This window comes from Erithacus rubecula (assembly GCF_903797595.1).
Source record: "Erithacus rubecula genome assembly, chromosome: 1".
Classification (NCBI taxonomy): Eukaryota; Metazoa; Chordata; class Aves; order Passeriformes; family Muscicapidae; genus Erithacus; species Erithacus rubecula.
This window is the reverse complement of record NC_136658.1, coordinates 73,829,959-73,855,476: the sequence shown is the minus strand read 5'-3', so window position 1 is coordinate 73,855,476 and position 25,518 is coordinate 73,829,959. Positions and strand designations below refer to the sequence as shown.

Sequence of the window (25,518 nt, the reverse complement as noted above, 5' to 3'; positions counted from 1 at the left end):
GGATTTGGGATTCAAGAGTAATTACAGAACCTTGCTAGACTGGGGAAGCAGCAAGGGGCTAAAAACCTTCCTCTGCACACCACACTACCACTACCAGCAGAAAGTGTTAAATACAGGACAATATTATATCCTGGCACAGAGGGGAAGAGAACAGGGATGGAAACTAGTGTAAGAAAGGGAAGAAAAAAATCTCCTACCTCTCTATCTGTACATTCCCTTTGCTATCTTTTCTAAATCAAATTTTTCAATACCATCTCCTATTCTCTAAAAACCTGTGGGATTTTTACTCTACTTGCAGTGACATGAAGACTGCTTGAAACATCCTCCATTCTCATCAGTGGGAACACTTGAATTTACATAGATTTGAATTAGATTGCATCCTTGCATTTGCTTTTAATATAACAAAGAATCCCCAGCTAAGGGAGCTGGGTTTGTTTAGTCTTGAGAAGAGGAGGTTCAGGAGGGAGTGACCTCATTGCTCTCTACAATTCCCTGAAAGGAGGTTGTAGTGAGTGGGGGCCCGTCTCTTGTACCACACTGCAGTGAGAGAACCAGAGGAAATGGCCTCAAAATGAGACAGGAGAGATTCAGATTAGATATTAGAAAAAATTTATACTGTTTGGGTGGTCAGGCATTGGAATAGTTTGCCCAAAGGATGTGGTGGAGTCACCATCCCTGGAGGGATTAGAGAAGCATTTGGATCTGGCACTGGGTGACTGGTTTAGTGGCTTAGGGGTTACAGTGATACTGCTGGGTAGACTTGTAGGTCTCTTGATGATTCTATGATTCTATAATTCTATGTCATTAACAAAGACATTGAATAACACTGGTCCCAGTACAGAACCCTGAGGGACAACACTGACATCCATCAGGACTCTGAGCCATTGATCACTTCCCTCTGGATACAACCTTTCAACCAATTCCTTATCCACTCAACAGTCCACCTAACAAATCCATCTCTCCCCAGTTCAGAGAGGAGGATGTTGTGGGTGGTGCTGCCAAAAGCTTAACAGAAGTTCAGATAGATAACAGCTTTGTCCACTGATGTAGTCACTCCATTGGAGAAGGCCACTAGGTTGGTTAAGCAGAACCTGCCCTTGGTGAAGCTGTGCTGGCTGTCTCAAATCACCTCCCCATCCTCTGTGTGCCTTAGCACAGCTTGCAGAAGGATCTATTCCATGACTTTCCCAGGCACAGAGGGGAGGCTGACAGGCTGCTGGTTCACAGGGTCCTCCTTTTTAACCTTTGTAAAGGTGGGTAAAATATTTCCTGTTTTCCAGTCACCGGGAACTTCATATCGCTGCCAGGATTTCTCACTATGATGGGGAGTGCCTTGGCAATTACATCAGCCAATTCCCTCAGGATTCTGGGATGCAACTCAGCAGGTCCTATAGACTTACGAACAATCCTCAGGTGGCCATGAACATGATCTCCTCTTACAGTCAAAAGCACTTTGCTCTTTCAAAACACAGTATTTCCACCCAGTTTCAAACTACTTTTCATGATAGGCAAATATGATAACCACAACACTACAGAAACTCCTGCTCCAAATGAAACTCTGTCCAAATGAACCACTATGTAATAGAAGTGATTTTTAAATCCAGGATTTCCTCCTATGACATATAAAAATCAAAGATGACATTCAGATAGATCAAGAATAAAGCAAGATTTAAATGGAACACACTCTGGAACAGAACAAATAACCTGTCCTAAGAGCAGATCTACATTAATTTAAAATTAAAAAAAAATAAAATCTGTTATTACTTTGTTAACTCTTACATCCTACTCAATACCTTCAAAATATTTCTATAGAAACTTATAACATTCACAATGCTGGCAAAGTGTAAATTTTGCTAATTACATCTGCTGTCTTCCTTGGCAATCCTAATAAAGATGAGTGAATTGCAGAATAACTTATTCTAGCATGCCTGTGTGTTCCTTAGTTAGCTACAATATAATCCCAAGGCTTAAAAAACATAAGATTCTAAATTAGAAAGGAAGCAGATCAACAGATAAAATCGTTTCAATCTCAGATCAATATCTGATATTTCAAGATGAAGAAAAAGCCCTGTTCTTAATCACCCACCTATTTATCAGTTACTGCATGGGAAGAATGATTCTTGCTGGTCTTTTCAGGCAATCTGCTTACTCTTTGATGTATAAGATTTAAATAGCTTTATTTTTACCTTTTTAATAAATTTAATGGGAAATAATTAAGTTTACATAAATAATTAATCAACAGTGTTTGATTGCTGGAAACAAAAAACCTTTGGACAATCCCTTTCTTCTGAAGCCAGATGACTGACACCAGCATGTACAACAGGGGAACAGAATGCATGATGCTATATTGATGAATGATGTCAAGAACCTGCACCATATGGCATTCAACGATAAACACAAGTTGCAAAACCAAAAGGGAGAAGAAAGCAATGACACTTTACCTGAGGGTGCTTCTGTAACATTTAGCAGAACAGCTGGATCGCCCAAGAATGAATATTCCACTATATTACTAAACATATTGCAAAGTATTAGTAAGATTTTAAATCTAGTAAATCAAAGTTCCTTTGTACATGATAGATAAAATCCTGAACTTATGGAAATCAACAGCAAAATAACCATTTCCTTCACTGTGATAAAAGTCCCTCCCATTTCTATACTGATTTAATAATTAAAATTTTTGATAGTACCAGAAACTTTTAAACTTGCATATATGACTTTTCTCAGGGATTCTCTGACTACAGACACAGGATGGACCTCACATGATCAGTGAAGCTGATCAGCTGCCTTCTGAAGTCAGGAAGGTCTCAGAATTGCTTTAAAAATCACCAATTTGATAAAAAACAAGTTTCCTGAAACAGTAGTATACCTCCTGCAACAAGATGATGACTTTAGATGTCTATTAAAAATACATGACAATTTCTTTTAGAAACAGAAGTAAATTTTGCTTGTATATTTAGCATAACAAGATTTAGATAAGGCACAGCATGCAAGATACCCAGTAATATGGTGCTGAATATATTTCATGTCTACATCTTTGTCTTTTTACACAGTCTTAAACATTTAGTGCCTATATAAGCTTGTGAGTTCACACTTGTATCTATGTGCAAATAAATTTTCCTCTGTGATACTGCTATAACTCATTTACCCTTATCATGTTCTCTCCTTGTTGTTTATTAGCACCATTTGTTATGTCGCATTTAAAATTAGATCGGGAGATATTTGGGGGAGGAATCATTAGCAGGTTGCAATCAGAACTCTAATTATGCTGCTACTGGAGGGTGTTGAGGAACCCATAGCTGAGTGAACAGATGTACTCATTTTTAATAGGGGAAGTCATGTCATAGTAAATTACAGCTCTATTTTCTAGAATATGGGCCTGTTGGAGGATTTGCAGGTAAAAAGTGGTAGCAGAGCTGAAATTGAAAAGCTGTGACATATCTGACACGCTAAGTGCAGACACTTCATGCTGCTGCTCAGACACTGCACACTGATGCAGAATGCAAATAGGCACAAGACTTCCACAGCTACCAACAAAGCTTTAGAAAGGCAGACTTTCTGGAAGAGATAAACAAAGTGCTGACAGGAAAAGTTACAAGAGAAAGGAAGGGTTTATTGCCTGGCAGTGTTAAAGAATTACAGCAGCTTTTTCTGAGGGCAAGATAATTTACAAGCAGAGGCACTAATGGCCTAAAAAGCCAAATTTCTCCTTCCTAGAAGAAATAGTCTGCTCTGGTTGAGTGGAAGAATGACAGAAAAGTTAAAGAAGAGCCTGCTAAGCTAAGCAGAAAGCTTATGGTGACAGAATGCCCTAGGTCTGCAGGTGCCGAAAAAATACATTACTTGATCCTGTCTGCACTAAACTCCACAGAAAGGAATGGAAAAATATTGAGGAGTCTGAGCAGCAGACTCTGTATGTCTTGAGTTCACTGGATGCCTGCACAGTGATGGAGAAGAGACTGAAGATAAATATGGGAGAGCACTGCAGCTGGACCAGACAACTCCAGCTCAGTATCCTGTCTCTGACAGCAGCTACAGAAAGTACACAGGACAGAGCACATAAGGGGGGCAAATATAGAGTGCTTATTTCCCTGAACATTCTTCCAAACTTCAACAATGCTGTTTTAGGGGCTCTCTGTGCCAGATGTAGCTTCCACAAAGCCAGTAAACGCTGCAGCTTTTTCTTCTGTGAGTTTTTGTGACCCCAATTGTCTGTAAATTTTTAGCCTCCCCAGTATCCTGTGTCAAGGACTTCTGAAGTGTAACTATGACCTATGTGAAGAACCAGAGTCTTCTCATTTTGAACCTTTGAAAGTCCTACTTGGAGTTTGTGCCCCTTATTTCCCAGAAGCAACATAAGCAGACTGCTTGATGTGCTGAAAGTTTTCCAGGGGGCCATCACTGGGCTGCCCAGTGGGTGCTGCTGGCTGCTAGAACAGCAAGTCATATGAGACTCATCTTCCTTTACATTGGCAACTGATAAAGGCCAAAGAAAGTGTGTCAGCACTATAGCCCTGCTCATTCACACTTGCCAAGACTAAGCATGTTCCTTGGAATCATTCTGGCCCATTCTAATACTTCCTAAGCCAATGCCAAGGCACACTCTGGAGGACAGTCTGTGCTGTTTCTAACAGGCAACATAGAAAGATTGCACCACGTTCAACTTCCTTCACACCACCCTCCCCTCCAGCACTGCCCTAGCAGGCTCTTCATGCCCCAAAACAAGCCATGTGCACTTATACCCCAGGATACATACACATATAGTATGTACATATACACGTGTTCACTTAATACTATGAAAACTTTACTCTGGTGGGATACAACTCAACCCACAATGCAGCATGTCCCATTGACGGGCACAAACATTTTGGTGTCTTCCTCTGTAACCTCTGGGGACAGCTCATCTAATTAACTGGGAATGGCCATTCTCTGCTTTCATTTGCTGCTACAGGTTTTCTGTGTTTAGCAAGAAAAGGCCACTTGCAAGTAGAGCTGTACAAGTTTATGTAGCCTTCCAGACATGATCTGCAGGTAGTATGTCTACAGCACTCCAGTGAACCCACTGGCCAGGTCCAAAAAGATGCAGCAACAGCCAAAGAGGAAGATAGACTGCTCTTGCCAAGCTTATTAACTTTCCTTAAAGGTACAAAGAATTTGTCACAGTTTTGACCTCTGATACAGATGTATAATTAGCCATCACACAAGGGTATTACTGACTAATAAAAGGAATGACACATAAGTGCGAGGACATAGTATAAACAAAAAAAAAAACAACAGGTTCCAAAAAGGAAATACCTGTAGGAGGCAGAAAAAGTGACAGTCTGTGCTTTGAACACTACTCACAGCTACAGTAACCCTCTAAACAACTGACTTAAAGAACTGTTTATAAATTGGAAGGTCCCTCATTAGGTAATTTAACAAATATATAAATTTTTAACTTATGCACTTTATTTCTTTACAACAACCAGTACAGTCACATATGTGCAGTTAGAAAATAATCCATAAATTTTAACAACTGCATCTCTGAAGGAAGGACTTAATGGTTCTTCGAGGCTTGCATACATTGGTTTAAGATGGTTCTTCCATATGAGAGATATCTGAGGCAAAACAAAATAAGAGCACAGTTTTGTCGTGAATACAGCAAATCATTCATATGGACTCAATTCTATTTGCACTAAAGCTTGAAAAGAGGCTCTTCACACAGTTGAAAATGAGTTCTCTTCACTGTAAGGAAGTGTAAATTCAGATACCTGAAGAATTGGAAGGACAAAATAGATGCAGAGAACAAAAGAAAAATATTTAATCTACTATGCCTTGTTTTCCTTAAATTCAATAGCATAATAGCCTGTTCCTCAAGGTGTGTGTAGCATTTAGAGCTGGGTTCTGCATTGCTAAATTTAAGTATGTTAGCAATTCTAAAGTGCCCTTTTGTAAGAAATATACGAACCAGAGGAATGATCAGAAGACCTTATGATACTGCCCTTGTTTTTGTTTGACAAAAAGAAAAGCAGCAGTTTTGTCACTATAATGTTGTAATGCTGAAGAACAGAAAGTCAATCACTTAATCTCTGCTGCTAAAATCTTCCAGCACTGGGAGCCCTGGGACTGTGCTTCATTCCCATTCACATCAACAGCAATACAGCTGCATGAAGACCTATCAATACTAATAGCTTTTCATAGTGGGTATTGCTCTGTGGTAATTTTCCAAGACCTCAGCTAGGTAATAGTGTTATATGCACAAGTCCCCTGCTATCAAAGGTGGATAAATCTATGGTAAATTTTTTACAAACTAAATTTCTACTCCAGATTTCCTTTGTCATTGTGTATTGGACATTTTAATGCATAAACTAAGAAGTGCAGCATGATGTAGCTTGTTATGTTGTTATAGATGTGTCCATAACAAAAAGACATTTACAGTGAGGATGTGAGAATACACTGCTTTTAAGATTCCACCTACTGATATATGAACAGGCCTGGTCTCAGAATTAGCTAGTAAATCTGAGTAAACCTCTGATGACTGACTGACATCAAAACAAAACTTGAAAGATTAGCAAAATTTATGGAAACTGACATTGAACATAACATAAAAGCTCTTCTGAAAACGAACAGGCTCTGGAGAAAACTAGGAAATTCAAAAGCTTTGGTATGTCCATTGATTCAACAAAAATGTAATTACTTTACAAGGGAAAAGACAAATTAGAAGACATGAGCAAGAATGCTGTGGCCTGAATAAAAGAGATTTTACAAGTGTAAGTTGTTGATTTTATAGATGAAATTATGGCAGCCAGAATGTGAAACATTACCATGTTCATAAAGCATAGTATGTGCTATAGAACATTTGAGTTTCATTAAATGTATGAAAATCAAGATTAGGACAAACAATGTGGTCTGCCAGAGGCGTAGGATAGACACAGGTTTGGGTAACATTGTTTTTCTAGTAACTTACTTTAACAGAATTCAACAGAAATGTGATTTTCATGTGCCACATTTATTGCCATCTTTGAAAATACACCAAGATATGTTCAGAGGTGTCTGAATTTAATTCATTAGTATTCTATTAATTCAAAGGAGCGAAGATATTTACCATCAAGAGAAAAACTTAAATTTAAAAAGAAATGTATAAAAAGTTAGAAATCTAGAAAACACTTATTATCCTTGCCACAGTAGCTGGGATATAGCAGACAAAGCTATCTAGGATCCAACTTCTTCCCTCTACACTCATATAATTTTTTGAAAAAGCGCATTATTTGTCATTTTTTTCATCGTAAAAGTAACTCAGGTCAATTAAAAAAAATTCTAGTTGTAGCCCTAATGAGAATGAAAGCAAAACATCTACATTTAAAAAATGTTTCTTAATCCACTGTCAGTGAAATTTACTCTTATCTAGAAAAAGAAAAAAAAATCATATGTTAACATCTTCATAAAACTGATTTCTAATTACAGGAAAAGCACCACATTTATTTATATATTTAAATATGGGACAGCATGTTATTCTTTAAAGATCTTATGGACTAGTTTCCATAAGGTACTTCTGTGTCTTATGTAGAATCCACCCAGAAAAGAATGCCAAATATTTCTTAACTTACTGAGTCATATTCAGAACTTTTAGAAGACTTAAGTTCAAATCTGCAATTCTTAGTGGGCAAGAGCTTCCTTTCTGTTCCAGTTCTGTTACTGCAAAATGCAGGCTGGTGGAAACTGAAGAACATAAGTGTGTATTTTAGTCAGTGACCTTACAAATCTCTGGGGGAAAGACCCAAAATACAGATAAAAATAGCCAATGGTTTTTAACAACACCCTCAGTAGAAAAAAGGGCATGCATTCAACACAGCTGAAGTTCATCTGAGGAATGGATCTTTAACTCTACATGTCCCCAGACACGTTTGAATTTGTGTTCAGGCTATTTAAACAATGTCAGCAGCCTCCTTATGTTTGTCTATTATGATTAACCATGCTGCTGTAAATCTTGCTTTAAGATGGACATGAAGATGGACAATTCTTACTGTTGCGGGGGGGGGGGGGGAAAGGGTTTTAGCTTTGCACAGCTATGCACAATTGAGGCCACACAGAACATAAGAACAGCAAGACATACTTCGGGTTTTTTCCTCAGTTTCTCCAGGTACATTAGAGACTAGGGAAGGTGAGCAGGGTCTGGTTCTTGGCAGCAGGATTTAGAACATGAAGAAGTACTGATTACATCAGAAGAAGTGCCCTGGGTGTTTTGGTTTTTTTTAACATAATTATTTTCACCTTTCCACATCTTTATGAAGGGGCTTTTTATTTTCTTTTAATCTTTTCCAGATGGAAAAATGTACAAAAGACTTAATGGCAATGACTGATGCACAGGATGTATCCTCTAATTAAATATTAACTCCATAGCCTTTTCCAGAGTACAGTTTTAATGGTTGTAGAGAAGTATCTTATACCTTTTTTGCCTCATCCTTGCATGGAAAACTTCTGTAAGGTTTTTATTACTTTAATTTTCCAGATTAGATAAAGGATTGTAAGATAAACCATCAGACTCCTGAAGAAAAAGGATTTCTTGGTTTTACTTCTCTTATAATAAAGCAGCTTCTTCAGTACTGACAATCTGTATGACATAGGATTATTTTAGATTTTTATTTGGCTATCACTATTAGTTGTTTTTTCCACTGTCAAATTCAATCTGCATGACATCAGCATGTCACCAGTAGAACAGATATCACCTTATTATGGTATTTTTTTAAAACTAGTGATCTAGTCTTCCCTGACATACTACAATTTACTTGTAGCAATATAAATGCTCTGATGAGGACAGGGGGATATAACCTAGAGTGATAGCCAACAGACTGGCAGTGATCTGTTGAAATACTTGAAACTGAAAAGAAAAATCTATCCCAATCAGAGAAGTAGCCTGAAGCATCAAAGGATGCCAAAAAGTCCTCTGTTTGAAAAAAACAAGTCATTGTACATACAGCAAAATGGTACTTGGACCTTTTAACAGCTTACTTGGATTGCTAGCACCAATCATTGCTGTAAAAATATTTATGACATCAGTGTAACAACTCTTTAATTTGTTCTAATTCTTCAATAATTGGTTTAAATCTGTTAAAATATATATATATATATATTTAGACACAGGACACAGATTTTACAGTTTTGCTTCAATTTGGGTGTAAGATGGAGTTTCTCTTACAATACCTGACATTGTGTCACTTTCTGATAACGTGGCTGATGGTAGTAAGAGGCTCAAAATGCCATTTGTAGTTAAAATCTCTATTTTCAGATACATCGTCTAGTTTATTCATGCAGAGAAGTAATTTTACCTTTTGACCTTTCTGCTGGACTGAACAAAATGAGTGAAGACATATCCTAAAAGTCTTTGTGTTTGAGCGAATTGTGACTGCAGCTGAAATTGCCAGAGTTTCCCGTATTCACATTAATTTATTTGTAATACAGTTGGCCAAACCATTCCATTTCAGATAGTTATTTCATTTTGTTTAGATTTATAGTGAAGTTAAAAAATTAATGAAGCAGAAAATCAAAGCATTGTAAAGCATTTTAATCAGATATAAAGTACCAGAACTGCAATGCTTCATGCAGGCACAGGTTTTAAAATGATAAGATTTTTACTTAACAAATTAATTTTGTTCATTTGCCTAATTACTTTCTGTAGCATGAAATAACTGAAAGTTTAGGTATAAGCCCATGCTTAAATGCATTGTTGAGGTAGAGCACAATTTCCAAGACTTTCTTTGCAGGATAAGAAGAAATCTTACAGAATTTTAATAATAAATAGAGCTAATAATAAAAAGAGCCTAGGGCTTTTCAGACCTGCTATGTCTTCACTCCTTGATCTCTTCAGGAGCTGAAAGTATCTAAAAGACTGCTAGATTCAGTCCTATCTGCTTATGTCTGACCTCACACAAAAAGGATTTGTTTCCATTAGTACTTTAAAAACGTGCAGTACCTGTCAGAGCACTTGCTAGAAGCTGGTATGAGTTAGCAAAAGCTCTCTGGGGGCTGAAAAAACTTTGCAGGTTACAAGGAGTTATCAAGAAGTTGCAATTAAGCAACATTGATAGACACAAGAGCAGCACATCATTCAGAAATTATTAAAAAGTCAGGCAAATGAGCTAAGGATCTGGAAGAGCATAAAAAGGCAAGTAATAAATACAGTTAACCAAAGAGAATACCAAATAAATTAATGATCAGATTCAGAGATTACTTTGAAGAGTGGCAGATACAGAGCAGAGAGACCAGCCATGCATGAGAAACACTGTAGATCTCAAAATGTGAATGTAGTAAAGGGCAGAGGAACGGGACAGACTTTGGTGCTCCACTGGGTAGGATCTTGCTGCTGCAGCTTGCTCAGACTCAGTCATGCACCAGGACAATGCTGACAAAGAAGAACCAAGCGAATCACAGAATCAATGAGGTTGGAAAAGCCCTCTGAGATCACAGTGTCCAACCCAACACCCTAGTGAGTGCCACATCCAGCCTTTCCCACACACCTCCAGGGACAGTGACCCCACCACCTCTCTGGGCATTCTATTTCAGTATCTAATCACCCTTTCTGTGAAGAATTGTTTTTGTAATGTCCAACCTAAACCTCCCCTGGTGCAGATTAAAACTGTGTCCTCCTGTCCTGCCACTGGATGCTGGGGAGAAGAGGCTGACTCCCACTTGGCCACACTCTCCTGTCAGGTAGTTGTAGAATTTGCTAATTCATGGCAATCTGCAAATAAAACTGACTAACAAATGTCCATGAGAGCAATTAATGTAACTATTTCAGACAAACAGGTAACATGGTATTGATGAAAAGTGCTCTCCTACTTTGTGCCCCCAGCAGTTTTTTTGTGATCTTCATGAATAACTTGAATTAGGTTAGAGCAGCTATTACCTGCACTATGCTCCCTGACTGTGTGGATAAATGTGCACACAGACCTGATAAAATATGAACAGCCACATAAATATTTCATCTACCTTTTTTTTTTCCACAGAAAAATCATATAAGCAAAAAAAGGAAAAAAAATAGGCCGACACATTTTAGACTATTCATGTGTACAGATATCCATGTTTCATTACTTCAAGGAATTCTACTTCCAAATAATATACTTGTGCATATACTTCATTTATTAGGGCTACAAGGCAAAGAGCCAAATGAAACTGTCTATTACATACATATTGTGTAATTCTCTGCATAGATGTTCTGTATATACACAAAGCCACACACACAAACAGATGGAACTTGAAAATTCACTGTACGATACATATATTATGGGCAACTCATAAATTTATAGTGAGGCTGCAGAAAAAGTTTTTGAGAAAGGGAAGAAAATAATCCAAATCCTTCTGAAAGCTGGTTTTTGCTATAAAACTAAGAACTGGCACAGGAGATACCTTTTTAAGGATAAAATGGCAAGATGACCATAATGAGATCGCAGAGGACATCATCAATATAATAACAGTGATGACTGCACCAAATAACAAGAAATAAAACCAAGCCTTTTTAGGTGTTGTGGGCTTTTGGTGAATTCGAAATTACCGGCTGATTGTAAACTCCCTCGACCAAGTCTACATGGTCTGAAATTGAGCAGGGGAGGTTTAGGTTGGACACGAGGACTATTTTCCTCACAGAAAGTGTGATTAGCCATGGGAACGGGCTGCCCAGGGGGTGGAGGAGTCGCCATCCCTCAGGTGTTTGAGGAAAGGCTGGACGTGGCACTCGGTGGGTCACAGGCTGGGTCTCAGAGGTCTTTTCCAACCCAGCTGATTCCGTGATTCCTCGAAATGAGCCGCAAAAGGAATGATTTCAGGCGGCGCTCGGAGTGTTCGCTCCCCCGACGGGGAGCCAGGCGGGCAGAGTTAATCTCCTGCGCAGCGCTCGGTAAGCGGCTCTGCTGTCAAAGCCTTCAGGGAGCACAGCAGCTGCAGCTGCCAAGGCTCAAGGCTGTCTCTGTCCCTCCGGAAGGGGAAGTCCCGCAGCTCTGGCGGGCGGCGCTGGGATCCCCGCCTGGGCCAGGCAGGAGCTTCTCGGCGGGAGCCGCGGGGGCGGGGCCGCCGCCGGAGTTTGTCCCTCGGCGGCCGCCGTACGGAGCGCGCCTCCCGCCGGCGGCCCGCGCGTTTTGGAGCGCCATGAGCCTGTGGGCGGACAAGCACCGGCCCGGCGCCCTCGCCCGCCTCGACTTCCACCGCGAGCAGGCGGCGCGGCTCCGCAACCTGGTCAGTGGGACACGGGCTCTGCTCTGCTCTGCCCGGCGCCGCCGTGCTCGGGCGGCCTCCCCGCCGGACTCTGCCCGGAGCCCTGGGGCCTCCACATCCTCTCGGTCCTCCCCCTAGCGAGAGTCCCCCCGGCGTCTGCACTGCGCCTGAATAATGGGGAAAATTTTACTGTGCACTGGAGCAAATTGCTCAGAGTGTCTGTGAAGTCTCCATCACTGCAGATAGGAACCATCTGGATGCTGTTGCTGTGGGGCCGGGCCGGGAGCTTTCCCTCCGTGCTTTCCCTGCCGCGGGAAGGTGTCCCGGGATCGCCCCGCTTGGGAGCGAGGCCTTCGTGCCCAGGGAATCAGTGGCTCGACTCCTTCAGGAGTGATGTGCACGTGTTCTCACTGCTGGTTTCGGTGTCCCTGCGAACAGGGCTTGGCTTGTTTGCCTGATGTTGGCAGAATTTTTTGAGGCGAGAAGCTGAGAGTGAAAGTCAGGACTGCTTCCCCTGCCACATGTACCGACTGGCACATTCACTTCCTCAGGGATTAGTGATATTGGTAATATCTAAGTGCTTTCTGTGGGGTATGGTCAAATGTGCTCCAAGGCATGCATTTTAGCTTTTCGGGAAATAAACTCCTAAACGTGTATGTGTATATATATATATATGTCATAACTGTATATAAGCATCTGCTGTAAACTTTGTTTCAAACCTTTTTTCCATGTGTTTCTCACAGCTGTCACTCTAGTAACTGTGAGAAGCATATAAATGTTGGGAGTGGGGTTTTTGAGGTTTTGTTGTTGGTTTTTGCTTGGGGTATTTTTCAAGCAGTGAGGTGTTTGAAGTTAAACGAGTTGCACATGGCATTCAGATAAATATGATGTCCTATAGGAAATGTTGCTGTAGGAAAGGATTTCAGCAGTTTTAATTCTAGGTGATCTGTTGTTATGGAGCCAGAAAAGTTGTTTAATGTAAAGTTGGGTGAAAATGGAAGGATAAATGATCTTAGAAGGGAAATACTGTGGTATCTAACAGATATTGTTTCTATTTGTTCAGGTTCAATGTGGTGACTTTCCTCACCTGTTGGTGTATGGACCATCAGGAGCTGGAAAAAAGACAAGAATAATGTGTTTGCTAAGGGAATTGTATGGTCCAGGAGTGGAGAAACTGAGGATTGAGCATCAGAGTATAACGGTAAAAGAAATAAATTTTCTGTCTTCTGTGGAGTAATGTGGAAATACTGGCATATTTCTATTGTGAGGCCTTTGTATTTATTTGAGTTTTAAAAATGAATTTTTTATTTTGCACTCAGTATCTCCAACCTTTTTTATTAATTAATTATACCAGTTTGGTTATATGAACAAAGAACTTTCCAGATGTTCTTCAGGCCTTCACGATGTGGGGTTCTTTTGTTTTCTGTGCCTGGTTTCTGGTTGTTCTTGTGGTGTAGGTGTTTTTGTTCAGAGTGGTTTTTTAATTTATTGTTTACAGTTCAGTTTGGACAATAGCATCTCTGCTGTTTCTATTTTACAGGCTCCTTTGGAGGTGGGGCTGGGACTCTAGTAGATAACCAAGTCTGTGTCTTGGGAGTTCTTTGATCTCTGAGACTCTTGATTTGCCTGTGGCTTAGCCAGGTATAAGCAATAAGAGATTTTTAGAGCACTTTCTGAAACTTAATTTCTTATTTATTAATAGGCACCTTCTAAGAAGAAGATTGAAATCAGCACCATTGCAAGTAATTATCACCTTGAGGTTAACCCAAGGTAAGTGTGCAGTAAAAATGCCTGACTTTAAAGGTAAGGCACTGGCTGTGTTGTGAGTGCCTTCAGCCTGGGTGTATTACCTGAGCAAGTTAGATAATGGTCAGTGTGTTTAGTCTGCAAGTGGGAGCAGAGAGAGAGTTTTTGATTGAACAGCTCTAAATGAACAAAAATTTGGTTTGCTGTATACCAAAGGCAGAAACGTTCTGTTTAACTGGCTTCATAGGCATGCTGATGTTGAGGACTGGTAACAAAAGCAATTCTGGATTGACAGATTTCACCATTTCAGTTGAAATTGAGAACTTCTACTGGAACTAACACCTCCATATCACTAGTTCTCTTACAAATACAAAAATTAGGGAATTTGAAAGAAAGAAAGAAAGGAAGGAAGGTTTACCATGTAGCTCTCTAAATAAAGTGTTTAGAGCATGGGAAAGACCACCACTAAATACTATGGATCCTGTCTTGAGTGAGGTCAGATATTCATTTAAACAACAAAAGCTCTAATGGGAGCTATCTACAACTTCTTTGGCAGTTATGAAATTGCTGGTGGTGGTTAGGAGGCCCAAAGCAAATACTTGTATTTTTCTGAAACCCCATAATGTTACTTTAAATCACAGCAAGTGAATGTCATTGTGCACTGGCAGGTGTTGGTTACTGCTACACCATAGCTCATGCTGTTTGTGTTTTAGAAGTTATTCTACCAGGTCTCCTTTAAAAATTCATTCTTCAGCTGCTCTGTTTATTGATTAGTGAGTATCTGCTGGTGTTCCAATACAGACACAAATAGTTATCAGTAAAAGCTGAGCCTTATTGGTAATGACTGTTTTGAATATGTCATTTTGGTGATAACAAATGTGTGACCATGCAGTCCAGCTCTGATAACCTGGTACTACTAACACTTTTCCTCTTACTCTGGAGAGAGTACTTAGAGCTTGAAACATAAAATAATTTTATTTCAATTTAAATACAAAAGTGCTGAGTTTTGATTAAAGGTTGATATCCTTAATATAGGATTAATGTCCTGATTCATAGGCTTTCAGTCATTGAGCAAATTTCATGTTTATCTGACCAGACAGTAAACTTCTGTGCTGTGCAATGGCCTGTGAAGTTTGAATTATAACAAAGGTGAAGTCATGTGCATCTTGAGTAACATGGAATGGGTGAATGGCTAACAGGGAGAGGAAGGGAATTTCTGGGAAGGACTCTGCAGAATAAAACCCTGCATTTACAGTACTTTGAGTCAGGCATCCTTTTATGTGGTTAGGGTTAATTGTTCTTCTCATAATGAGCAAAAAGGTTCATGTTGTGTGTCCTTGTTCAAACCGTAAGTAAGAAAAGTTTAGATTTATCATCTGAAGAAAATAAGTTATATTTTAATGAGTTAATAAACATTTAACAATGGTTTTACTACATTTGAATACAGTGCTACTAATCCAGTTGTGCCTGCACAAGTTTTGGGGTTTTTTTTATTATAGAGGAGGTAACTTACAACAAAATACATGGTTATTAGTTTAATTCTAGCTCGGCAGCTTCTGAATTCTTTTGGCATTCTTGCTCATTTAGTTGACTTTAGGAGGATGTATTTTCTATGCAATAGAAAGTTGTTTTAAAACAATATTTATTCAAACTCCTGGTACAGTGATGCAGGAAACAATGACCGTGTGGTAATTCAGGAGCTCTTGAAGACAGTGGCACAATCCCAACAGCTTGAAACAAGTACTCAACGAGACTTTAAAGGTGAGTAAAATAGTCAGAACCAGACAAAATACTTTTTAAACAAGAGATTTCAGTTCACTGTTTTGTTTGTACTATATTGCATGAAGATTGTACAGTCAAAAAGGCACGCAAGGTAATCTTAATCTTTATTTTCCTGCCTGTGGAACTGTGCTGCCTTTTTCTGTGTGCTATCACTTATTTTGGTATTATTGCTTGTGTGTCAAAAGTATTTTTTTTTTAGAAAGATGTGATATTAATATAGAACCCCACTATGTTTCATCCTTTTTTCAGTGGTGCTGTTAACAGAAGTGGACAAACTCACTAAAGACGCTCAGCATGCTTTGCGAAGAACAATGGAGAAGTACATGGCGACCTGCAGGTTGATCCTGTGCTGCAACTCAATGTCAAAAATTATAGGACCTATTCAAAGCAGATGCCTGGCTGTACGAGTGCCTGCTCCCAGCATTGAGGATGTATGTAAACAAAAACAAAAATAAGTTACTTTAAAATTCTTATTAGATAAGTTCTTGCTGAGGACTTACATTTTGTTTTCACATAATGACCTTAGTTTTCCTTTTTGTCGGATGATTTGCCAAGCATGGCATACAAAAGACTGGTCCACCTCTGGTCCAGAAATCTTTCTAACAGGAGAATCTGTAGGTGCTGAACAGTTTGCTAAGTGCTGTACTCCTTGATATCTGTTTTCTGTCTAGATCTGCCATGTCTTGTCCAGTGTGTGTAAGAAGGAAGGCCTGACCCTTCCTCAGGAACTGGCTCAAAGGATTGCAGAGAAATCTGGCAGGAATCTTCGGAAAGCACTACTTATGTGTGAGTCCTGCAGAGTACAACAGTAAGTCACTGCAAAAATTAATTAAGTTATACTGTCAGACACATAAATGACTTTGCTTCTAAGGCCTTGTTAAAATAGGCTACAATTTGTTTTGGTTGTAATTTCTAAGAAGATACTATTTTGTAGGTATCCTTTTACTGCTGATCAAGATATTCCTGAGATGGACTGGGAAGTTTATTTGAGAGAAACTGCAAATGCTATTGTTGGTCAACAGACACCACAAAGGTAGGTGAATGCACTTATTAAGAGCTATAAATTGTTTTAGGTTTTACTGTGGAACCTAAAAAACCTAAAGAGCTATATTCAAAAATGTAGCATCTCCAGTTATGTGTAGTTTTCTGTATTTCTACTGGAGCTGGTACTTTGTAGCCAGAGGAGTTGAACTTTAAAATTGCTAGAGAAGGCTGAATGAGTATCAGGAGCTGAAGAACCGTTGCTTTTTCTGTCAAAGCTTAATAATCTAAAGTAACCATAGGCTCAGTTGCATGTTGTGTTTCCTGCTTTTTGGTTTGGTTTTCTTTTTGTGTGTGGGGGTGGTGGATGGGTGTGGCTGTTCTTGTTTCTTTGGTTTACTTAAAGTTTCTCTTTGACCATCTTTAGCATAAAACACCTTTGTAAAAGAATGGGAAGTGAGAAATCATTGCTTTTTTGAGCACATCAGGAGGTGACCCCTGTATCTGTCTCTCTGTCATATCCAAAGCCTGATCTTTTAAGTCTGTTTCATGTATTACTTGCATGAGATGTCACTTAATTTAAATGCTTGTAGCATCTGCCCTTCTGTTACCAAAAGCTGAGCGTTGGCTAATTGTGTCAGTTCTGCCAGCTAATTGTCTTACCCCTTCTTCAAAACAATGAAGAAAGAAAAAGAGCATAAAGGAACTCTCTGGCTCTGATAAACTGTTTGTGTCTCCTCACTAGTCTTAAGCATGAATAACTTAGATATGAAGAAGAATTAAAGGGAAACAATCCTGAGACAAATTATAATAGCCTTGTTCCTTCTAGATTAACAGAGACCATTGTAACTAGAGTATGTCATTTATCTTTTGAGTAAAAAGTGATACGCAGCCTTTGAATTGAAATTGACTCATGTGATGCTTTTAGTTTTAAAATAACTCCCAAAACCAAAAGCAGAAAAGAAACTTTGCTTGGATTGCCTCTTTTCCTGCAGTGTGTTTCACTAGTTGGGAAAAGACATTGGTATGCTTTGGGTTCATACTTCTCATATTTTGTCTCTTCAACAGGCTTTTAGAAGTCCGTGGACGGCTTTATGAACTCCTGACACACTGCATCCCTCCTGAGATTATAATGAAGGTAATTCTACTGTCTAGCTCTTAATGTGTTACAAATTTTAATACAAACAGTCTCAGCTAAAGGTTTTTAAAAAAAATGCACCAAAACATCATAAATTATCCAAATAGTGATGAAAAGCTATGTTCCTTCCAAACAGACTAAAACTTTTTCAGTGGTCAAAGAAAAACAGCGTCATAGCTGAGTAAAAATAAAGGAGGACATTCTTAGTCCCCTTGATTTCTCAGTCCAGTTACTATATTAAAGCATGGTTGTTGATCTTGGTGATCTTTCACAACCTTAATGATTATATGATTCTACAGGCTAATCTTGATATGATTGGTTTTCTTTTTTACAAATGTTTTGTTGTTATAAGTTCAATATTTGCTATGTTGTTGTGGAGAGGTATGCTGAAGGATGCTAGACCAGCAGGACTATTAAAAGAAAGATGTCACCTTGGGAAGAAAAAAGCAAGTGGAATGTGCATATATGCAACTTAACCTGCTAATGTTTACTTTGCCATCCGACGTATTTCTTTTCAAGTTAACAAATTTCTGCTTTCTGATGGTTTTGGTACTTAGGTGTTTCTTTAACCTTCCTTTCTTGCAGTAGGTTAGTTGATCCTGCATTGCTGTGTTTGAGAGGAAAAAGTGCATGTTCTCTACCCACTCCCTATTCATAAACTTGAAGTGGTCTAGAGATACTTCTCACTTAATCCTGTCTGTTTTAATTCAAATGGATTTGTGATGATTTTATTGCTTTCTCTAAAATAATGCATTTTGGGGTGTTGTAATGACTAAAGTATTGCAATCAAGTTGTCTTTTGTGCCTGCACATAAATATGTTCATAAATACAGAGATATTTAAATTCTAAATAATCCTTTCCTTGCTTTTTATTAATGTTATTCCTCTTTGTGCTTGCTGTCAAGGTAGAAGTAAGTGGTTTTAATACACTTGCTGTCTTGGTAAGAATTCTCCTCAGGCCATGTGCCTTCATGCAGTAGAGGTTATAGTATTTGGAGATGAGGTTAATTAATTTTATTTTATTAGGGCATAAATTATTCCAGTAAATGAATATCTTTGCTGTTGGATTAATGAGTGAGCTATTGGTTAATGCTTGGCTATATAAAGAACCAAGGTTATCCTCTTAACAAAAGATATCTAATTTTTCAAATACTGCCCTGTTTTTTCCCATTTTAGGGTCTCCTGACAGAACTTCTAAATAATTGTGATGGACAACTGAAAGGTGAAGTTGCACAGATGGCAGCCTTCTATGAGCACCGCTTGCAACTGGGCAGCAAAGCCATTTATCATCTGGAAGCATTTGTTGCAAAGTTTATGGCAATTTACAAGAAGTTCATGGAGGATGGGCTAGATGACATGATGTTCTAACTCTAATACCCAAAGTCACACACAGAATTTTGGGTCAAGATACCAATGGTGTTGCAAATATCTGCTTATCAGTGCTTGATGACATATGGGTCTAGTTCCAAGTCAAATACTTTTATTTTGCCATTTAGTAAAACAATGTTTGTTCAGCTTTAGAAACCAGATGGATTGTTTGACAGCCACAGATCCATCTTTAGATCTGTACAAAATGCATTGGCCTTCCAGAAAGACAACACATTGCCTTGGAAGATGTGTAAGATCAGGGCTGCTCTGCAGTATTTGTAAGCTGACATTAAGAAGGGAGAGCACAGGTGCTGTGTGCTTGGTTTTTATTTGTTAATCACAGATGGGCAATGCTGAAGGAAAAAAGATATTTTTTCCATGTTCTGCCAAGTTCCACCTTGAACATGTGTTCTAGACATGTGTTATGTCCTCTGATCTATGCATCTTAGTGTTTGTCTGGCTTCTTTTTTTTAGCCTCAGTGTTTTCTGTGGTGTGCTCACACCAAATGATTTCTTTATTTTTTTCTTTGTAAGCAGTTGCATTGAAATTGCTGTTACTTGTAAATCACATGGAGCACCTTGTTTAGAAGGATTATACCTTCATAAAGCAAGTCCACTTGTGCTGTCTGACACTCTTGGGTTTTCCTCAACCTACAAAATGCTGTTCAGGCAAAGGTTATTTCTTTGACTATTTTTTTAATAAAATGCAAAGTTTCAGCTTTCAACAAATATCTTTCACCTCTTAAACTGATACGTCACATTTTTGAAAGGGCAAAATAAATTGTAGACAATATAAACAAAAATGCTGCATTGGTGTTTTATACTTTGACTGCCTAGGTACATTCATCTGCTTTGATGTAGACATCTTTCAGAAAGGTGGGATATCCCACACTGAAGTTTTAAATGATCTAAAGAAATACACACAACAAAAAAAAGTGAAAAAACAACCTCCCAAAATAATAATGGTGATAATAATAGAAAACCAATACTACCTGTGCTGCAAGTCTTTCACATGTTATGTCTGTGTACCATGATACTCTAAAAATTACTGAATTCATACTCTGTATTACTTCACCATGCTAATTTAGGCTATTCCTAGACAGTATTTAAAGCTTAATTAAATGATGAGAGCTTTTTTCCTTCCATATGCTTGTCACCCATATCCGCAGCACTGGTAACTTGTCATATTGTGAATGTCTTCACTGTCAAAAGATCTTGGAGAAACATTAAATTAGTCAGTGATAGTGGAGAGGAATACTTAAATTCATTACAAAATAGGGCATAACTTTGTATAGAGTGGGCATAATTACTGCACATAAAAACTACCCCATTCTATCTGGAGCCTTGTCTAATTTATGGATTTTTTAAAAGCTGAAGAATTTTTAATTTCCCTACTATTAAAGTATAGTGTGTGATAAAGTAAATGTGTGAGTTCAAAGCATGATGAAACACTTCCCCCTTCCAAAAAAACCCCCAAAAGCTAACGTGGGAGAAGAGGATTGTATGTAGGGGGTTGTGAAATGTACAGGGGCAATGTTACTGAGGAGGGTGGAGAGGCAGGAGCTGTATTGGAGGTTTGTCAGAGCAGAGGAGCAACTTCTCTTTCAAAAGGCCTCAGCAGCTTTGTCTAGGAGTCAGGAACCCCAATATTAATCTCTCTATGTGTGCTTGCTGCTACTTGTTGAAGTTTCATCCTTTTCTACTTGGGATGACTCGACAGTAGCCAAGGATGGGAAAATGGTAGAATGACAGGATTTCTGTGAGAGAAAGTGACATTCTTCCTGAGAGCCAGCATTTCCCCCTGCTCATCCTACTCCTGCCTCTTGTCTTTCACAGTCTAGGACATAAATCTAGACACATGAGCACAGTATCTGAGAGATCTCTGCATGTGTCTTTCCTTGCTAGTAATTTTTCAGGAAATTTTGACTTGGTGTCTGTAACAGGCTTCAGGGAAAGTGGTCAAGCCACCAAGCCTGTCAGAGCTCAAAGTGTGTCTGGATGTTGCTTTTCATGTGGTTTGGTTTTAGTTCATCCTGTGAGGAGCACAGAGTTGGACTTGATCCTTAGGAGTGACTTCCACCTTGAGAGATTCTGCGATGGTGTTCAGTAAATGTGCTTTCTGTGAATGTTTTAGGGACTCACTGCCTTAGATGCTGCTTCTCCTCCCTTAGGAGTAGTTGCAGCTCTTTAGAGGCAGTGTGATACATATCTGATGTGCTGGGCTCTGCTGAAGAGAGCAGGGACCCTTGAGCCTTGTGCAGGTGGCTGTCAGAAATAAAACCGGGTTTTCTGCCATTCCTTTCACCTCATGGGGCCCCTGTGCAAATCCTTTTACCAACACTACAGAATGTTAGCCTGGCAAGTGAGCATCTCCTGGGGTGGGTACAGCTGCCTCTTCAGCCTGGACTAGAATCACAGAATCATTTAGGTTGGAAAAGACCTCTAAGATCGAGTCCAGCTGAGCCTGCACACACAGGGCCCAGCAACAATGCAGTGCTGGACCTACACGGCACAGCACACCTGCCTCACAGTTCAAATGGAAGAGGCAGTGCAGATAGACTCCTGAACACTGACTAGCACAGGACCAACCTCTAGATGATCCATTTCTTCAGCTGATTTCATCTTCTGAGACCTGCTTGGAATTGCTGCTGAATTGCATGCTGAGAGGATTACCCTCACTTTCATCCAGCGACACCTCCTGCTAGCTGGAAATGAAAACTCCAAGCTGCTCCCTCCCACGTGAGACTTAAGCACTGAAGGTGTCTGAGGGGTTGCAGAGGAGTCAGCTTCATGCTAGCACAGAAAGCCAGAGGTGAAACTGGTTTGAAAAAAAAGGATCAAGAAACTAAAGGCTGCAAGCACTTCTGTTGAAACTTTCTCTGCTCTGCAGAGATCAGCTGTGCAAAGGGTGAATGATACATTCATACTTTATTCCCAATCTCTGAAGTACAAGTGTTAACTCCTGTGAGGAATGTTATTAAAAGAATTTGACCTCTACTGTTAAATGTACCCTGAAGGCTACTCAAGAGTTTGTCATGCAAGGTGCATGTCAGGAATTAGTGGCTTTTCACAAAATGGCTAAGATTTAAATAATTTGCCATTAACAACAACACATTGAGATTCAGAATTGACTCAGAATTTTCTCTGTCATCAAAATTGAAATTATTTTCTGTCCAAATTAACCAGGACCCCTGGCTCCTACTTCAGTTTTGTTTTTGGTTTTTTTGGGTTTTTTTTTTGGTTTTTTTTTTTCTTCTTAAAGCTGTGGATGCTTTGCTTATTTGCAAATTGACTTCAGTAACAGTTAAACATTCCTGTAACAAGTTTGTCTGTCTTCTACAGTTGTGTACAGTGTGTATGCTGAATTTCTGGAAGAAATTTTATGCTCTGTTTCAGCAATCCTGGAGTTAGTATGTGTCCCAATCATTTGAGCTTTAGGTGGTGGTTTAGTAGAGGTGGATTTGGCACCTCCTAAATAGGAATGAGGCACCAGCTATTGCAAGCATGCAGTTTCATCACTGACACCACTGGTCCATCTATGTTTCTCCAAGCAGCCACCACTTTTGTCCTTGTGCTTTCTTGGAGCTTTCTCCAGTTCTATCCCAAGACACAGAGTAGGTGTTGGTCTTTCTTGTGTATATCAACCTTTTTGAAAGCTACTGTATATGGTTATAAATAATAAAGTTTGGGCATGGGGAAGTTGAAGACTGAGAGCTGGAGACCTACCGTGCAGCTCTCTTGGATGACCTCATGTGTCCCCAAATAATTTTTCTTGGTTTTCCCTGGGACAATCTACTTTACTGTATAAAATGTGATGTTTTTAGTTGGCAGTCTGTGACAGCTAGTGAATGGCACAGTTTCACTATAGCTAAATGTTGCCAATATGGGCTTTCACTGCAAGCAATCTGGTGTTCTTTTTTTAAACTTGTGATAGTATGTTCATGTCAAATGATTTTTGTGCCAAAGTATAAAGGCAACACTTAGCTCACTCCCGGTCACAATGAGATATGAAAGGCATGCTAGTAAAGCACGTGCTTTGATAAATCCATGGAATATTTCCTGTGTTTTTTACCACTCAGAATCCTTCTGCAAAACGTTATTTCAGTCTCGAGTGAGAAGGAAGGAAAGAAAATCAGGAGCCCCATCAAAGAGAAGACAGAAAGAATGAATCAGAATGACAAAGCAGGCAAGGACAGATCCTGAGGGAAGACAGGTACACTCATTAATTGTATTTACATTTCAAAGACGAGTCACCTGGGGTGTTCTCAGTCATACCCTATACTTATATTCCCTGCCACACACCATGAATAATAAATGCACTTTTGAAGATAGAGTGAATAACCAAATAGGCTTTTTCCAGATTTAATTTTGTGGATGATCTTAATTTGAGAGGTCAGTACAAATGCCTATGGTAAGTGACAATTTTAGGCTAGTAATTGCTAATTAAGACAGAAAGCAAGATGCTGGCTAAGGCACTTTCAGATAGATCACAGATAACCTTGCAGGAACTGATTAAGTCAAACAGAATGCCTCCTTAGGTGATAGCTACCAAATGATACTTGGAACAATTTTTAAAATTAAAAAGGATGAGGGAAAATGATTTATGAAACTCTTGGCTGCATTTTCTCTGGAGAAAAAAATTTGATAGGTGGGGTTAGCTGTTTGCAATTAGCAAACAATTAGAAGAAAGACATTTACCCAGCAGGCAAACATCTTTTATGATTGACTCACACTCATCAAACCTGTTTATGCTGAAGGAGGATAAACATTGCTGTGCTCACAGTGTCTTGCAGCACTGGCTGCTGCTCTGTGCCACCTTTGTATGGGCTGGGTGGGACTCAGTGTGACAGTGGTTAATGTAGCAAGCACAGAACAAAGGATCCTGTGCTGTGCTTATGATCCTGAGGTAGCTGTGGACAATTTCCCAGAGCTCCACAAAAGAAATTAGGAATAGCACAGCAACCATCTGTGGAGAAAAAAGAAATCTCCAATATTGGAGAATATTGCAAATCAGGAAAAGAGAGAAGACATCAGTTTTATTTATATTAGTATCTGTAAAGGAGATCCTCACTGATAGATCAGAGTTAGTGACAGACATTGGAAGCTTTTCTGAAAGTGTCCCTTGGACAGGCGAAGCCTGAAATGACCATCAATTCAGAGTGGTGGATGCTGTAAAGCTGAGATAAGACAAAAAGCAGAAACCCTTCTACATAACATGGATCAGCACTGCCTGGTGAAAAAGTGGAGGGGATGATGATTCTGAGGGTTTGTGGCTGAACACCTCTTCATGCTCCTTCCACAAGCAATGGAAAGAGATGAGCAGGTGCTGAACATGAGCTTGCTAGTCCAAACATGTCTTCAAGGTGTATTCCATTGCTCATTCTCTAAAGGAACTATTCCTTGCCATTTACTCCATAGGCAATAAAGGAGTACAAAACTAGACTTACGTACAGATCTGCTGACTTGCTGCCTAAATGAAGCCAGAAAAATTGTACCTGTCTATTCTAGAATCCAGCACAGAACAGCAAAGAGCATGAGAGGAAAACAAATTTCATCATGTGCTGCTTAGGAGTGCAGAGCATTTTCCTCCTATATCCCTTAGCACAAGGTGCCTACCCTGCAGACTGCAAATGCAGACTGTGTTGAAGAAATTAAGGAATGTACTTGGTCCTGGTTTTGCTTCTGGTGTCCTAATCAAAACAAGAAGCTTATGTCTTATGGCTTTATAACATTTCTGACACGTGAATGTGAAGATTTATTGATACATGATCTTTCCAAATACGTATTTTAACTTTTTTTCCCACTTTGAGGGCCGTGTCTGGGAGTAGTTTCTTTTGCCAGAGTCTGGATTAAGTCTGATCCCAGGAAGCCCAGAGGCCATTGTGAGTGCCAGGCATACCGTGTGGAAGCAGGTCTAACCCATTCCTTGGCAGAACTTCCCTGCACAAGAAGTGGCCCTTTGCAGTTCATCTCATTCAAAACAAAGAAATTAACTCCTTGTTGGATGTGAGAGTTGCTTTTAGAGCTGCTAGCACTTGTCCAGAGATTAAAAACCCTTTCAGCTAGGCTAGTATTGGCCCTGTGACATGGATCTTTTTTGGAAATGTCTGGCATGGATCAGGTAGACTGGGATATCAGCATTAGGAGAAATCTAGTGGTGACTCATTGCACCTGAGGGGGGAACTGCAGATGATGAGCACCGTTTTCTAAGGGAATGCTGGAACAGGCTAAAACCTTCCAATAGGAGAGTGGTCAGGTTCAGTTAAAATACCTGTGTTGTTCCAGGAAAATCTAAGTATCAGGTGTGCTTGAGGGCAAGGACTG

General features: G+C 39.4%; 1 protein-coding gene across 1 annotated transcript; it reads left to right on the top strand.

The window, feature by feature from the left end:
- The first annotated feature begins 12,044 nt into the window (after nucleotides 1-12,044).
- On the top strand, nucleotides 12,045-19,997 carry RFC3 (replication factor C subunit 3). Its single transcript, XM_079301845.1, has 9 exons — nucleotides 12,045-12,201; nucleotides 13,244-13,381; nucleotides 13,883-13,950; nucleotides 15,590-15,687; nucleotides 15,958-16,139; nucleotides 16,380-16,516; nucleotides 16,643-16,741; nucleotides 17,758-17,827; nucleotides 19,003-19,997. The coding sequence occupies exons 1-9, from the start codon at nucleotides 12,115-12,117 to the stop codon at nucleotides 19,192-19,194; spliced, it is 1,071 nt and encodes a 356-aa protein (XP_079157971.1). The 5' UTR covers nucleotides 12,045-12,114; the 3' UTR covers nucleotides 19,195-19,997.
- The last annotated feature ends 5,521 nt before the right edge of the window (nucleotides 19,998-25,518 follow it).

Coding starts and splice junctions, on each gene's coding strand:
- RFC3 (XM_079301845.1), top strand. CDS start 12,115: ATGAGCCTGTGGGCGGACAAGCACCGGCCCGGCGCCCTCGCCCGCCTC. Junction 16,742..17,757: donor GGTCAACAGACACCACAAAG/GTAGGTGAATGC, acceptor TCTCTTCAACAG/GCTTTTAGAAGTCCGTGGAC. Junction 17,828..19,002: donor CTCCTGAGATTATAATGAAG/GTAATTCTACTG, acceptor TTCCCATTTTAG/GGTCTCCTGACAGAACTTCT.